The sequence below is a fragment of the Mesoplodon densirostris genome, chromosome 10 (assembly GCF_025265405.1).
Source record: "Mesoplodon densirostris isolate mMesDen1 chromosome 10, mMesDen1 primary haplotype, whole genome shotgun sequence".
Classification (NCBI taxonomy): domain Eukaryota; kingdom Metazoa; phylum Chordata; class Mammalia; order Artiodactyla; family Ziphiidae; genus Mesoplodon; species Mesoplodon densirostris.
The window spans coordinates 90,630,551-90,647,855 of NC_082670.1; the positions used below are offsets into that span (position 1 = coordinate 90,630,551).

General features: G+C 41.8%; 1 protein-coding gene across 5 annotated transcripts in view; it reads right to left on the minus strand.

Annotated features, from left to right (window-relative positions):
- FOXP1 (forkhead box P1) overlaps positions 1–17,305 on the minus strand; it is a 602,050-nt gene that overhangs the window by 142,875 nt on the left and 441,870 nt on the right. For all 5 annotated transcript variants that reach the window (XM_060111624.1, XM_060111623.1, XM_060111622.1 and 2 more), the window contains one exon: positions 6,016–6,117. In XM_060111624.1, the coding sequence (XP_059967607.1) occupies positions 6,016–6,117 (102 nt within the window). The remainder of the gene's footprint in view (positions 1–6,015; positions 6,118–17,305) is intronic.

Consider the following 17,305-nt stretch of genomic DNA (forward strand, 5'->3'; position numbering starts at 1 on the left):
ACATTTTTGACCAGTCAAGTATGTTTTTTTTCCCCCTGTTCCTCCCAACCTCCTAGCCCCAACAATGATTAGAACATACTATTTCCATGTTCCAACACATGGAAGCTCACAGGAGCATTTCAGGCTAGAGAATAAGAAATAACGTTTTCTTTGCTCTTGTTCACTGCTGTGATACATACATACACACACACACACACACACAGCGACAATTAGGATAATTATGCAGATCTTAGTCCTCTTAATTGAAATCCAGATATTTACAGTGGAAATTGGTTTTGTTGGTTGGGCTTTAGTTTTGCTTACACTATGAAAAATACAATAATTTGCTTATTGATGGAAAACATGGCACTCAGTAGATGCTGAGTAAATACACATTGAATGAGAAGCAATAATTAACTTCCTGATAACATACTGGTTTTTGGTGGTCTTAAAACACCCGGCTTTCCAGCCTGGCGTTGTCACTGCCTGTGTGCTCTGTAGCAAGTCACTTAACCTCTCGGAAGTTTCACTTTTCCTCATCCATAGAGTGGTTCATGATAGTTCTACACCACAGAGTAGCCATGCGGCTGGTCCATAAACCTTAACTATCTTTGCAGATAGGGACATATGCACATGGTGACAAACACATGCTTACACTTCAAATAGTAGCATCACATTTGCATTTTAATGTTTAGATGCGGGTAAGGAAAGTGACCATATAATTAAATGTCCAAACTGGGATACTTTTAAGAGTGAGAGTTATTAATAAATACACTCAGTCAACAGGCATAGACTAAGGCTGTCCTGGGCAGATACAGGATCACCTTATATACAGCTGAAGTTGAAACAGCAAAAAGGAGGGAACTCATCATATCACAACTCACATGAAGATTCTGGTGGCAAGGACAAAACACATTATTTTGGAAAAAAATTTTTTTTTCCAGCAACAGTATTGAACCTGGGCAAACAGATGGACTTCTTGAGCTTCATGAAACCCTTGACGCAAAATTCTGTGTGCATGTGCACTTTTCTAGGAGGGGATCCTGTTTCTATCATATTTTTAATGGTGCGCATAATTGGAATGGCTTAGTAACCATTTTAAAGCATCATTTCTATTTTATTGTTTCTTATCCAGACTTATTTTTTAGGGTTTGGGGATTCTCCAAACTTGTGTGATAACAACGAAATCTTAAAAGGTACCAAAATTTCAACACTTCATATCAATCTCATGCCAGGGATGCAAATTCTAGATAATGTTAACTGCAAACATTAAAAAAAAAAAATCTGCCTCCCTCTCCTGAACTATGATGCACTTTGCTAATTCACAGTGCATAGGGATATCTTTTAAGGGTCAGTATTTCCAAACCATTCCATTTCACTCTCTACCACATAAAATCGTAGTTTCCTTTAAAGGTTTCCTCTTACCAATTTATTCCTCAGTGAATAACGTGGAAATGCTATGAGGTACTAAGATTATATGTGGCATTAATGCCAAGCAAAATGCTGCCTAAAGCATGTTTTATATAACTGCAAACAAAAATGCTGAAAAAAACACCTGCTGAATCTCGCATTTTAACTGCCTCCACTTAAAGCAGGAGTCCTCATTACCATCCTGAGCTTCCAACCGGATGAAAAGGCAGACCCTTCCAGTGAATTCCACCAGCCCTCCTTCCAGTGAAACGGCCCCCTGTGTGAGGGGCTTGCACATGAGATAACCTTGGGAGGAGGGGATGGGACAGGAGGGAAAAGTATCAGATGACTGCTTTCAAGTTCAAATTCTTTATACACAACCTGAAATGGTGGTCAGCTCTCCTCGGTAAGCAACACACAAGGTTTACTTTCTTTCTTAACTTGAATGCTGCCAGAATACACATGTACTTTTACTTTCTTAGGAGAAAATGTGTCATTTGATTTCCTTCCAGTTTATGTCCTTGTGCCAACAACTAAAATGCTTAAAGAACCCAAATGAATTACTACCCAGAAACGGTGGTCAAAGTTCCAAAATGTGATCAATAAAATTGCTCACAAATTAATCTTCAGCCAGGAAAGTTACAGATTTTCGAGGTTATGAGCGCACCTGCACTGTTAAGCATTCATTTCACTTGTTTTAGCAATCTTCAGAAGTATATAAATATTTATAAAAGGAAGCCTACTATTTTTACTCACATATAATTTTCTTTCTGTGGCAAAACCTGGTTAATTCTTTCACAGCTCAAGCATCCTGCAGGCAGGGTCTGTCTCCTAGACATTTTTACATCTCTGAACAGCAGCTTGATGCCCTGCAAGTTGTGGCTGTTCTAGAAACGTTCACTGAGTTGCATTTAATAAATTCAGATCCTTCTGAGGCTGAATTTATGACAGGTCCAATTTCCAATTTTCACTTGTACCATTCATAAAAAAATTTGCAAAGCAAATTAATAGACCAAATAAGGAGCTATTTAGGTTACTAAGTAGAATATTTTTCAAGAACTTCAGAAGCAATATCTGTACCCAATTCATGCCTTCACCATAAACTACAATGTCACCCAAGAACGCGACCAGTTCGGATTTAGTTCAGTATGTGTATCTGCAAAGAGCGTCATGTCTCACTTATTTACTCTCATTTCGCTGAAATTAGTCCAAATTGGTGATGTTTGACTACATTTTATGATCTCTGTCGAGTAACCACTTATAGCCTCCTCTAACTTTCCATTTTCTTTTGTTTGTATCATCAGCCTCTGAAACTGGAGAGCACTGCCAAACATAAAGCAGGGAAGTGTGAGATTTGCTTAAAATATGAGTCACAGTATATTTGGGGATTTGGGTTTCTTTTCTTTTTTTTTTTTTTCTTCAAGCTATCAGCAGATCAAATCCTTCTTCCCTGTCAAGCCTTCCTCTATGCGGAAGATCTGAAATTTGCTAAAATAGGTCTCTCGGTGTAGAAGGAAGGGTAAGGAGATCAGAGATGAACACTGTTAAGATTTGCTGTAGGATTTCCCTTTCATGTCAGAGCTGCTCTGGCTGAGATGCCCCAGCAAGGACATGGCTTGACGAGATAGATCTAAATGTGAAGGTTATTCCTTCCATGAATCACCAAGTCTACCTAAGTATTTTTATAACAAGGTGATATGCCATGTGGCCTAGGTTAGTAATTTTTCCTCTCTATGGAAGGCCAGCCAACCCAATAAAACTTAGTGAATTTGCATGATCCTACCAGGCAGCTGAGGAGACAACAGTCTATGATGCACTAGCATGTGTGTACACACGTATGTACACACACACACACACAGGTCAACCAACTCTCCCCTCCCCCCAACCCCAGAATCAACTCTTAAGACTGGTCTAAATTCTTTGCTTGTCAACTCTCCCACTGAGGGGGCAGGAGAGGACTCAAAACATCTTCTTTAGCAAAACCAGCATCCAAGATGGCCCCCTCGTCCCACACTTTCCATACAGACTGAAGTGCTCAGCAGAATGTGTTAGGCTGGTTTTGATGCTGTCCTTTGCCAAGAAAAACAAAGTCCTCTGTATCATACTCTCCTGGGGGCTAAAAGCCTTATAACAGGCAAGAAGAAGAGCCCTCCAAAGGAAATCCCCTAAAACTTGACCTGATATAGTTAGCCCTAAAGGAACTTCACTCATCTTGGAAAAGAAGTTACCTAAAAATGCCCTATGTTTTTTAAAGTTTTTTTTTTTAAATATGCTATCCGTGTTAACATGTAATGGGCTTACTATATTTCTATTTATTTATTTATTTATTTGTTTGTTTATTTATTTATTTATTTATATTTTTGGCTGTGTTGGGTCTTCGTTTCTGTGCGAGGGCTTTCTCTAGTTGTGGCAAGCGGGGGCCACTCTTTATCGCGGTGCGTGGGCCTCTATTTTGGCCCCTCTTGTTGCGGAGCACAGGCTCCAGACGTGCAGGCTCAGTAGTTGTGGCTCACGGGCCCAGATGCTCCGCGGCATGTGGGATCCTCCCAGACCAGGGCTCGAACCCATGTCCCCTGCATTGGCAGGCGGACTCTCAACCACTATGCCACCAGGGAAGCCTGCTCTATGTTTTTTAAAAAGCATCTAGAAAATAAGTCTAGTCTAAAAGATTACAAATGATATTCAGTACTGAAGAGCAGTTCATTAGACCATGTATGTGTGTCCTTTTTGAAAATTCTAACCAAAGCGCTACAATGTGTGAGATTCTGGCCCCCAATAATATATTGTTATTTTTCCAATGCATTCGAGGTCTGATAAATTCAAGAGGACTCATAGTATTTTTAAGGCTGTGCGAACTCCAAGGGGGAGGCAAAAAGAATGGACAGTCATTTGAATCACTGAATGACAGGCTGGGCTAGCTCCCTGTATACATTAATAAATTAGAATTTTAATTGTGTCTCTGTCTGCAGGAGATGCCCCAGTACTTTAATATGTACCAACAATTGGCTATGTTCTGGAATCTGCAATGTGGCCTCCGCTGCTGACCTCTGAAGCACAATTCCCAGTCTGACTACGGAAACTGTTCAGTTTGATCCTTTCAACTTATTTGAATCCTGACAAATAAGCTCACAGCTGAAAGGTCAACACAGTCATATTTCATCCTCCAGAGCTGTTCTTAAGACATCTGCACAACAAAGCACTGCTTATAGCACCTGACATGGGACCTCAGTGGCACTGGACCTCATTAAAAATGTCCCCAGCATTCACACACATGAAAAGGCATATGGGTTGATGGTGGCTGACCAAATAAACTGCTTTTGGAAGTGTTAGTAAACAATGCACATTGTCATTCAACTCTGCCAGTAAAGTGCTACTATCATGCTGAACTTCCTCTAGACGGTGACAATTTCCAAGCAGACGTAGAAGCACCAGAACGTGTGGCCCAAGGTCAGTTTGATCTTTGTAGGATAATTTGGGTGCTGGTATACTGGTTCTCTCTGATCTGAGAAGAGTCAACCCAAGCTAGAATTTGGGTCGACCTTGTGATCATCTTAATCGGCATCAAGTTACACCCACCAGCTCCCATTTACAAACTCCTCTCCAGAATGCCCAGCGTGGGAAACTCATCTTTGCTTCCCATCTGGGGGGATGCCCACTCTTAGCTATGAAAGTAGTGGAGCCACTTGGTACCTGCAAGTGCCCTCCCTCTCCTGGATGGGAGCATGGGATACTCCATGTCAAGTTTCTTTAAAATGTCTGTGACAATTTTCTACTCCAAGTCAAAGATCCAAAGGAGATTTTTATGAACTCACTCCTTCCACTCCGCTAACGCCTGCCCTCAATGTGCCTGAAATGAGAAGCTGCTAAAACAGTCTTTTGGAGTATCTTTACATAAAAAATGCTTGCCGATCTTTATTAATGATTCAGAAATATTTGGAAAACAGCCAGTGAATAATGGAGTAGGTATTACATTCATTACTAGGTGTATGAAAAATACTGTATCTTCCTTAATCCCAATACGTTCCTGACAGTATTGACATTTGGGGTTGAATAATTCTCTCTTGTGGGATACTTTCCTGTGCATTGTAGGATGTTAGCAGCCTCCCCCGGTCTCCCTCTACTAGATGCCAGTAGCACCCGTTCCCACAAAGTTGTGAGAACCGAAAATGTCTCCAGACACTGCCCACTGTCCTTTGAGGGGTAAAAGCACTCTGGCTGAAAACCACTGCACTAAAGTAACGTGTGTGTGTGTGTGTGTGTGTGTCCCATTTCCAGACAGATCACAAGAGAATGAGTGACATATGTGAGTACTATGGACTTTTCCTCATTGGTAAGCCACACTGCCTAATAAGCAACCCATGCCAACAACTCCTCAGCCTCCGATTAAATTGTCTCATTAGATTTGCTTACTCCCAACAACAGAAATGTTGGTTGAACAGACATTTTCCCCCCAAGTGTCATGTTCTAGTGTTAAACAAAAAAATGAACTTTTTTGCAGAAGATTTCCTTACGGGATTTGCAATTCTCAACACGATCCACTTCTGAATGGCTTATCAGCTGTCCCAAAGTGTATCATCAACTTAAAGGAAAAAAAAAGAAGAAAAAAGAAAAAAAAAGACCTATTACCTGAAGGGCTGGCTGTTTGTCATTCCTCTTGGGAGACTTTAATCCACTAACTTGCTGCTGCTGCTGCTGCTGGAGAAGAAGCTGTCTTGCCACTTGAAGTGCCTGGAAGGAAAAATGGAAGGAAAACATTTGTGTTACTACACAGGTTCAGGGCCTCCTTCACAAAAAAGTATTCTAGGAAGGACACATGAGGATGAGATCTTGACTTTTCCATTTCCGGGCAAGTGAACAGCAAACCAAACTTCCCACCAGTCTAAGTTGGAAAACTTTCCAGAATGTGTTTACATTTTCTTAGAGTTAGCCAATTTCATCCACAGCTCCTCAGGCATAGCAGTCCATCTGAGCAGACACTTGATTCCTACCGTAAACCTGACATGAAATGTAGAGTATGAATGATTGGGGCTTTGAGGAAGGAGGGCAGAGAGAGGCCAGGAAGGACCCGGGCAAAGCCAGAAACTTCGGAGACAATGAAGGGCTCCTTTCAAAGGTACCTTCATGCTCCTCCAATTCTTCTCATGGGAGCTAGGCAACTCGAGTTGAAAGGAACACTTTCACCGCATTTGAGTCCAAATAAAGAGGAAAAGCTAAGTGGTGGGCCACACTGTGGGTAAAGTTATTTGTGAAGGAAGATCAAAACAGGGTGACCTTGATGGACTACGTGAGAAAAAATCTTGGCCAGTCTGACCTCTAAGTCCACTCAAAGGGTACTTTACATGCTTGTGAATAAAACTGACTGTGTCAAACACAAATGGGTCCTTCTGAGCTTACACCATGGGCTGATTTTTATTTAAAGCTAGAAACTGGGGAGGTGCTGTCGACTGGAGATAAAACCAAAGGAGAAAAGGAGACTCCTCCAAAGACAGAACACTGACCAGTAACTGACCAATCTTTTTTGAAAGCTCAAATAAAAAAGTATGTCATCAATAAATCCTCATGCAGTCATTCAGTGACAAAGGACTTCATAGGAATACCAGCTAGCCCCACCTTTCCAAAGAGGACAGCAGGATTGGCAACAGAAAACTGAAATCTGCAGACACTGTGCTAGAAAATCACATGAGAAGTTAGATTATTTGAATCAATTCAGCTGAGAACCAAAAACGTACATATGGACAAGATGTTGAGAAGCCTCATTAAATGATGCGCCTGGAGTTTAGAGACAAAACAAGATTTACTGGGGATCACATCCATAATCATTGCTACATGATAACTCATTATTTGTGCCTGAAAGAAGATTCACACAGAGACGTGGTCAACGTATCAAAAAGATCTGACACTATAATCTTAGAAAGTGTGAAAAATGGGCTAATGATGGTAGTGTGTTCCTCAAAGAGGAACAGACGTCATTTACATAAGAAAACAGTGTTTATAGTTCTAGGAAAAATTAGAGTGACACGGTGCAGTGGGGAAAGGCAAGATGGTACGGGGTTTCCCGTGCAGCAACCTCAGGGGAAGGGCAATGCGAGTGGTCAAGGGGGCTACTGTTCGTGAAAAGATGCCTAAAAACGTTGAATCAGCAAGAGGAGTACTTCTCCTCAAAGGACAATCTAACTAAACCGAGCTCATGACTGTACCATTGTCACAAAGAATATTTTTAAGACGCTATGTAAGGTTGCGTGGTGGCTTTGTGCCTAAGAGGTCCAGAGGGAGGAAATGAAACATACGCACAGATAAAGAAACGGGTGACCAAGAAAAGATCTTGGGAAAGATGGACCCCTCCGATCTCACCTCCCTACTGCACCCACCCTTCTTGTCCCTTCAGTAGCCTTCTGTCTACTGAACTCACCACGACCAGCCCTTCAGATGCAATGGACAGGCTATTTCATCTGGGAAGGGAGAGGCATGTTCGAGAAAGCCTGCCTGCAAGAGCCTTGAGAAGAGAGGCTGTCTGAGAGGGGCATCTGGAAGCCAAGACGCCTGGGAGAGTTGCCTGAGACTCCAGCCTGCTGTCTCCAAGGAGGATTCACCACCATCACTGGACTCCGGGTTTCCTTGTCTCCTTGGAGACGCTCAGTACATGCGTAGGTGTAAAAGTGGGCAGAGTGAAGATTTCATTTATATCATATAAGAAAAATAGTCCCGTTGCAAGGTGCCTGCAGGAGCAAAGAGCCTCTCCTCCTACTGTATACGTCCTCTTAGCTATTTTCCATGAAGGTTTTATGGCTTTTTAATGTAGGAAAGGGAACTGTTATATATTTTAAGTGCTACCTTCAGAGCTCCCAGAGTCATAGACTGATCAGCCAAGAAGGGTCTGGCTGCTGGTTGGAAAGGCAGACAGAAGGTCTGTAGGTGACAATGAAAAGATCATGCGGAGAAAGATACGGTGGGGAAGAGGAGAAAAGTTAGGTGCGTTCAAGACCAAAACAGAGCAAGCAAAGGAGATCAGAGTAGCGGCAACTCCGCAGAGTCACAAATCTTTGTTGAAATAATTTACCACGTTTCACCAAATACTTGGAGAACAGGGACTCAACTTTCAAGTACTCAAGTCTCAGAGAATCTATACAGTGAGCTCCTCATTTAAGCAAAAGACATACTAGTAAGTGTCCTTTAAAAAACTGTACATACACACAAACCTATTCTTATATGAGCAAGTTCTCACAAACACACTTCAGCAAAATAAAGTAGAGAACTCAAATTTAAGTTTGCAACAAATGTTTACTGAGCTGGCTCTATACATTTCAAAATTAGCTACTGGAATCCTTGCAAGTTTTCTGCTGGGTTGAAGGAAAAAAAGTCATTTATGTGTGTAACATCTTTTTCAGACCCAACATGGGGGAAATCAAATTACATAATCATGTAACAAACTCCAGCCCTTTCACAGCATTTCAGACAAAGCCACACCAAAAAAGATAATTAAAGGTAGAAGCACAGGGCAGAAAAGGTTTAGGAACTTGTATGAACACAAGGGAAATTTTAGTCAAACTACTGAAGAGAGAACAGATGATGAAGATGTATAAACTGGCCTCCAAATTTCACCCTCAAAATGAATGCAAACAGGTAAAATAACTTCAAATATTTGGGATGGAGAGACAACCCTAACGCAAAGAATATATTCATCTTGGGGGACTTCCCTCATGGCGCAGTGGATAAGACTCCGCGCTCCCAACGCAGGGGATGCGGGTTCGATCCCTGGTCAGGGAACTAGATAGATCCTGCGTGCTGCAACTAAGAGTTAGGCATGTTGCAACTAAGACCTGGCGCAGCCAAATAAATAAATAAATCTTTTAAAAAATATTTTTTTAAAGAATTATTCATCTTGATATGAATTGTTATGAATTATTCCATAATAATTCCCTGGCCTCATCATGAGTATGAGAACAAAGTTGGGGCAAAGTACTAACACTTCCGCACCTTCCGAAAAATTAACTAAGGTCTCAGCCAGAATTTTAAAACCTAATTTATTAGAACTTATAAAGTGCTGTGAAATCAATCGCTAAAGGGCATTTGCTTTTCTGATTCCCATGATATTGAAATCACTGTAATCTAGATTTTAAATCGTCACAAAAAAAGAAGAGAAAGAGACACTTAGTGTACAAGACTATGTATATGACATTATGATACAAATCCCTTTTTTTAAAAAAAACATCTTTATTGGAGTATGATTGCTTTACAATGGTGTGTTAGTTTCTGCTTTATAACAAAGTACATCAGCTATACATATACATATATCCCCATATCTCCGCCCTCTTGCGTCTCCCTCCCACCCTCCCTATCCCACCCCTCTAGGCATCTACCATGTGAGTCAAAGATGCTTATCGTCATATTCACTGCTGGCCAGTAAAAAATTTGTAATGACTGATGGGATCCCCTTTGGGAACTGCACCAGGGACCTATGTCCACTTTGTGTCCTATACATGCTGACTTGATAGCCATTTTTACCTGTTCCATGCATCAAAATCATAAAAACCAGATTCATTTCTTTCATCTCAGATTCCACTGCCTGAACCTCAGAGATGTGTCCCAACACAACTAAGGAGTGAGGACAGACTTCTCTTATTTTTATAACAGTTTCTCCATCATGATTGGAGCAAGGTCCCTTAAGATATCCTGTTTGAAGATACAAGTAGATCCTTTAGCAGCTATAGAATAATAAGATTCAAGTAGATATTCTGTGTGTGTGTGTGTGTGTGTGTGAGAGAGAGAGAGAGAGAGAGAGAGAGAGAGAGAGAAAGAGAGAGAGACAGAGGGAGAGGAAGAGGGAGGAAGAGAGAGGGAGAGAGAGGGGGAGGGAGGGGGAGAGAATATGAATAAATAAAAGAATTTCCCTTGTAAGAAAGCAAGGATCAACTGTGACTCAAGTTCCAGACCAACTGCTTGTGTAAATAACTTAAAAAGTTCCATCCAATCTCTGGAGACCTTTTACTCTTGGTGGTGGTTTCCTGGGCTGGGTTGAGTCAACACTTCCTTTAGAACAGATGTGACAATTGCCTAGCCCTGGATAACGCGGTGCTGTACTTGACTGCTAGGCTGGAGTTACAGTAAAGATGTCGTTCGAAGATGTCAGTGTGAAGGCGAGTGATAAAACCAGGCACTTATGGCTCAGTTGCATACAATCCCATTTATTGTCCTTCAACAGACGAAATCAATGGCCCTGTGAGCTAACAGGAGCCAGGGCATACACTGCCTCCCTCTCTGCCTTGCCTGCTATCTATGCCCCGATCTGCCCAAGGGGTTGAAGTCTCCTTGTGGTCAGCACGCCACAGACCCCAGCCCAAGCTGGGCACTCAGAAGGTCAGGGGGACTGGCGCTAGGTCGCTAGTTTGGCAGCATGCTAGTTAGTTTCATGGTGACTGGGGACCTGGACAGTTTTGACACATCTTCCATTCTTTTGGTTCCAGATGACTTCACTCTCAGCAGTGCCTCCCATTCCTTGTAAATACGTGCCATCTGTTATTTACAAATTACATTTTACATCAGCACGTTTGTAACTTTCGAGCTATTTACATCTCAAGTTCATGGCAGGTGCTTATATTTGTGGGGTGAGGCATCCTATGAGGTATGCTATGTTTAGCATGTTGATCAAGGTAGCCAATGTTCAAAAAACATGTTTACCATATTTTAAGAAACACCAATGTGTTTACATAAAATATGGTTTGAGTAAACATGCGTACAAACATAAAGCAACCTGGTAGGAGAAAACAATTTTTTTTACATAACACACTTGGTGATGAGATCAGTACCTGAGATCAGTACTGATACATGGTCTTCAAAAAATATGAGGCACTGCAGCATTTTAGGTCAAGGGTCAGCAAACTTTAGCCCAGGGACCAAATCCAGCCCATCACCTGTTTTTGTCCAGCCCATGAGATAAGAATGGTTGTTACTTATTTAAACATTTGGGAGAACAACAAAAAAAATTTTGTGATATGAAAATTACATGAAATGTAAGTTTCAGTATCCACAAATAAAGTTTTATTGGAACACAGTCACCTTCATTTGTTTCCATTACCACCCGGCTGCTTTTAGGCCACAAAGCAGAGTTAAGTACTTATGACAGAGACTGAAATGCCTAAAATATTTCCTATCTAACCCTTTACAAGAAAAGTTTGCCAGCTTGTCCTAGGGTGCTATCTGTATTCTGAGATTCTCATAAGATTCCACTGGACACAATTTTATATAAACAGAGCTTTCAATCATTTGGCCAGAATAATTTTAGTGGAGCTAAGACGCAAGGATGTTACTAATTAGCTATTCTTAAGGCTCAAACTCATTTTTGATTCTCTAAGAAGGAACTGGGACAGGAACACAAAATACATCCACGTACTCCTCTATATGAAACCATTTCAAACTACTTGCGAACGCTGAACGCATGTTTCTTCTTCCCACAGGTCATTTATAGCAGTTCAGAGTGAATCTCATTCTAGTGCAAGGTTTTCAACGTTCCCTATTGGCCAGTGGAGAAGGGCTGGTGACTTCCTGTCTGCCCCGAGAAGCTGTCCCATTTCCAGCTTCAAAGGCAGCTCTGAGTCAGCCACCCTTCCTCTAGTTTCTTTTCCTAGACTCTCCGCACCCCGCAAGATCAAACCTGTTTCTCAGATAATTTCACAGGCTAATCAACAGTCACTGCGTAGATGAGGGTGGAAGGAAAAGCCAGCAATAAAAAGCCGCATGGGAAGCTTAGTTGGAAGGAAGACATGTTCTCTCCTCTATTTCTCAACCTCTACAGACACCTCAAGTCCCTCCAGAGCACCCTTTCCCCCTACGCTAATTTGCTATCTTGGTTCAACTCCAGCAACTAGCTACCATCTAAACACGAGTGCTCCTCATGGAACCCAATCTGACAATTGCTCTGGAGCAAGACCCAGAAATAAGTATGCAGGGAAACTCCATCACCCCCTTGCTTTGGCCACGGTAAGCATTCCAGTGCAGGATGAAAAGCAGGTGTGTGGGTTACGTTAAGAAAAGAAATGACGGTGGCTGATGGAACTAGAAGCATTTGCACAGAACCAACAACATTGCAAGGCAGTGAGCTCTCCAACAAGAATGCAAAAAAAAAAAATATATATATATATATATATATGCATACACACATACACACACATACATATATATGTGTATATGTATATAATTTATAACTAGAGCACTTGGTTATCACAGGAGAATGGAAAAGTGAACTAACCTCACAGAGGGATTTCAGTGATTATGAATATGAAAATATTAGATGCCCAAGGAAAGATTCCAATTCTAACGATTGTGTAAGTATTAGATACCCAATGAAAGATAGCACTATAGCAGACCCTCAAGTCATGTTACTGGTGACATAAGTAAACAACAAACAAAAAAATACTTTATCAGAACTTTAATACACAGAGGGCAACAACAACCAACAAAAAATCATCAGAGAGCCTTTAATTGTCTCTTTGCACCACTCACTGTTTGGTCTAATCTGTGATACTGCAAATAAGGGTGTAGACTCTGAGCATTCATTGGTAGTTGCTTCACTTGACTCCACCCCCCAAAAGTAGGCGGGGCCGACAGCAATGCCTTAGATCATTTGGGACAGTAGATCTGAATCAGTGACCCAGAAGAGAAAGGTTCTACGGAGCATCACCCATCCTCAAGAGTTCTGACAGCTCTGTAAAGTGTCCTACACTTTGAGGGCATTCCAGCTGATATTTAGAGAGGGCGTGGCTTTCTCCAAATGTTGCACAGCCTCTGCAAGTGAGTTTATGAGACAACAGCTGGACAGACGTGGTGAAAAACTGGAGCAGGGACCATCTCACTCCTACGACTCTCCAAAACTACGTGTTCAAGTTAAAAGCAAAAGGGACAGGAAATGGAAAAGTCAAAGTTCCGTATCGTCATCACTGTCCTAATTGAAGAAGAAGACAGAGCCGTGAGCAGTGTCACCTCCACCTGTGCGGGTGGAGAAAGATGAGGCCACCACCCAGCGTTCCCTCCCCAACCGGGACCACTGCAATTTCTTTACTGTCCCACACCAGCTTGAACCTCCATCCTCCAGATGTACTTCCAATGCCACGTTTCCCAAATCTTTACTGACAAGATTTTATGTTCCTTACGCTACAAAGAGGATAGTTTTTACTGCTATGACATTTAATAGTCATATATTCTTTGCTTTAAAGTCTAACAAATAATGCAAAGACATGAGTACAGGTAGGTTGGGAGTGTGTGTGAGTGTGTGTGTGTCTGTGTGTGTGTGTGTGTGTGTGTGTAGGCAATCCATTAGAGCATATTTTCTTAGGAGAAAAGATGGCAAATGCCATTTCCTTCTTTTTTAAACATTTAATTTTTTTTTTTTTTTTTAGAAGAGCTGGGATGAAGGAGAACAGAGTTACGCAACCGTGTTCTTGCACCATGCCATGATTCACCAGCATTAGTGCTGCAGGGTTCAAACACCATCTCATGCACCTACTACAGGAGACTTGGACACAGAAATAATACCAATAGTCTGTAGACAGAAGGAGGCATTGTGCTATAAGCCCCACCCCCAAAGGAAAGCTGGGAAGCAGAAAAAGGGTCCGCACACCCTATATTCACTTGCAGTTGTGAATGACCTTTTTCATTTGTAAGGCGCCCAGAAGATGCCTCCTGCCAAAGAAGGTCAAAGTTAGGAACTTTCACAAGCCAAAAGGAAAAGGGTATCTGTGATCCTCTTGCAAAATCAGCCGAAATAAGTGTAATGGCTACAAACAGGCAGAAAGTCTGTTTGAAGTCTCTTCTAAGAGGAGGAAAGAAAAGCCCCACCATCAGGCTCCTACTCCAAACACCTATTAACATAGGGCCCCCCAAGCACCTTGTTGAGGCCTCGGTTGGCTGCTCCTGGCGGGAGCCAGTGCCAGACGCTGAATCACCACCACCGAGTCTCCGGTACCTGAGTTGTGTTTGGAAGGATTCCATTCAAGCACTGCCCAGGCCTGAGCCTGTCTAGCTCATGAGAGTTGACAAGACCACAGCCTGGGGTACCGTGACTGGAGGCAAGATCAGCACTTCAGTGAAGTAAAACAGAACTCAACTTTATTAGACAGTATCTAAAATGTTAAGCAGGATGCGGCATCAAGCCCGTTTCCCCTTGTTCAGGAAGGACCAGACTGTATCCAAAAGTGAATAAATGAACTAGCCCAGTCCTTCTCCAAGTTCCCAAAGTAGAAAACAGGGGGGGTCAAATGCGAGACTACATGAATCCAAGGGATCTGTTAACTCACTGTATTAACCTGCCGTTTTCTGCAATTGCCTTTTCTGAGGGTGCAGCCCGGTAACTCTCACTATGAATAATCCAGATTCTTATCTTTTCATACCTTGCAGTGAGGCTTTGAAAGCTGCCAAAGAATCTGGCTGGAATCATGCTCAAAATAAAGAAGAATTTGCTACGATTCTACTCGTAACACTGTACTTAAGTTTCTGCTCAAGCAAGTGATGCTGTATCCACTTTTCTTCTTGTAATATAAGCCCTAACAGGGCTCGAGATGCCCTAACAGGAAATAAACCGTTAGAAGGCTTCATTTCACAAATTACCTTCCTTTCCTTAGCTGAATTTTGGGCAAAGAAGCAAGAGTGAGAACCAAGTCCAGCTGAGATAAAAGACAAAAGAAAGAAATAGAAAAGACAAGAGGGGAAAGACCCAAACATGACTAATAATCTAAAGTTTGGAACTACTGACTCTTGGCCAAAGTTAGTCTAGATAGAAAAAAAATCCAAATATTTTCCAATAATTTACACTTCGCAAGGCAGTTATTGCCAACAGCGAAAAATATACCTGTATAAGAGCTTAAGAAATGAGGCACATCGAGAAACACAGGGGCAAGTGGAGGGTCATAACTCCCCGCATTTAGAATACTAACATAAAAACAACGTATTGAATTGCTTACTCTGTGCCAGGCACTATGCCAGTTAGTTGCTTTATACTTTTTATTTTATTCTTCGTTCCCAAACATTTCTAAGGGAAGCAGGGGAAGGGTTTATGATTATCAGTTTAAAGTGGAAAAACTAAGATGGTGAGGTTTGGTGACTTGCCCAAGGTCACAAGTCTAGTGAGTGGGTAGGACAGAAATACAAAAACAAACGTTGTCTCCTGAAAACGTGATACTCACATTCTACCAAGGTCAGTGATTAGACCAAATATGGCCAAGGGTAGTTCTGGCAAAGGGACATGCAGTCCTACAGAGCCAAAAATGCATGAATGAACGTGCGTCCCGATGCCTTCAGGATGAAGGCAAGGGCCCCCATCCCGGTACCACACTTCCTAACTCACCTGTCCTCTTCCCCCACACTAAAGACTTGCTTTGTTTTTTTCAACCAGATCTTCCTATTCCCGGGACTCTTGGAGTCACAGTCACATCTGTAATTCCCTTCTTCATGTTCTCTGCCCACATTTACATGGCATCCAAGTATCTTCTCCATTTAAACACTACCCTTCCCAGACAAATACTGCATGACCTGACTTACACACATGGAATCTCAAAAAGTTGAATTCAAAGAAGCAGAGAGTGGAATGGTGGTTGCCAGGGGCTGGGGGGAGGGGAAATGGGGAGATATTGGCCAAAGGGCACAAACCTTCTGCTGTGTGAGATGAATAAGCTCTGGGGATCTAATGTACAGCATGGTGACTACACTTAATAATACTGCATTGTACGCTAGAATTTTCTAAGAGGGTACAGCTTCAATCTTCTCACCATACACACAAAACGGTCACTATGTAGAGGTGATGGATAAGTTATTGAGTTTGACTGTGGTGATCTTTTCACAATGTATATATACATGAAAACATCAAGTTGTACACCTTAATATAGATACCATTTCTTTATGAAAACCTATCTCAATAAAGTTAAAAAATAAATGATATCTTTAAAAGTCAATAAATTCTACCTCTTCCTAAAAACTCAATCCAGTTCCTTCAAGCAGCAGAGTCCTTGCCTTGGGGCCCAAGGGACCAGGGCTGCTTGTGAATCCCTGCAACATCCTGTGTTTCTATTGCTGTGGTGGCAATCCCCGAGCAGGCAGACAGGAAGAAATGAACAAGCCCAGCTATCTCTGAATCTCCCTCATAATTATCTATCCAGGTTCATCCATCTTCTCTGGAGATACGGATGCTGTCACCATCATCCCCTGATTTTGATCCTTTCTTCAAGTCCCAGTAGGGACAAGTCCCCTGTTCCGTGATTCAACTGAGCCAAGGGTGGACCTTTGCAAGAAGAGAGTTTCATAAAGCAAACAATGGAGAGGCTGAGCTGAGAGAGCGCAGACTCCTTCTCACAGTTTAACTGAAGTCCAGCCACAGTTCACACACCGGGACACCTGTGTCTCCGCTCCACCTTCGTCTAAGTTCGACCTGTCTCTTTCCACCCACCAGATAAGGCTTTCAGGTCCAGCAGGATTTCTGGCCCCTGTTTTTTCAATCCACTGTAGATTCTCACATTCTACTATAGTTGCTTGCTTCTTGTTTGAGTGGTGGGGGGTGGGTGTTAAATAACTGTATGAAATTTTTTTGCTCTGAATGCTTTTCCCCCCTCACTTTTATTGAGATGTAATTAACATGTAACACTCTAATAGTTCTAAGTGTGCAGCATGATGATTATATATATATAAACGATTACATATATATGATTACATGTATATATAAATGATTACCACAACAAGTGTAGCTAACATCCATCACCTCACGCAGTTTCAATTGTTTTCTTGTGATGAGAACTTTTAAGATCTACTCTCTTAGCAACTTTCAAATACACAATACAATGTTATTAGTTAAGTCACCATGCTGTACATGACATCCCCAAAACTTACTTATCTTTGTAGCTTTTGACAAACTTCACCCACTTCCCCGATTCCCCACCTC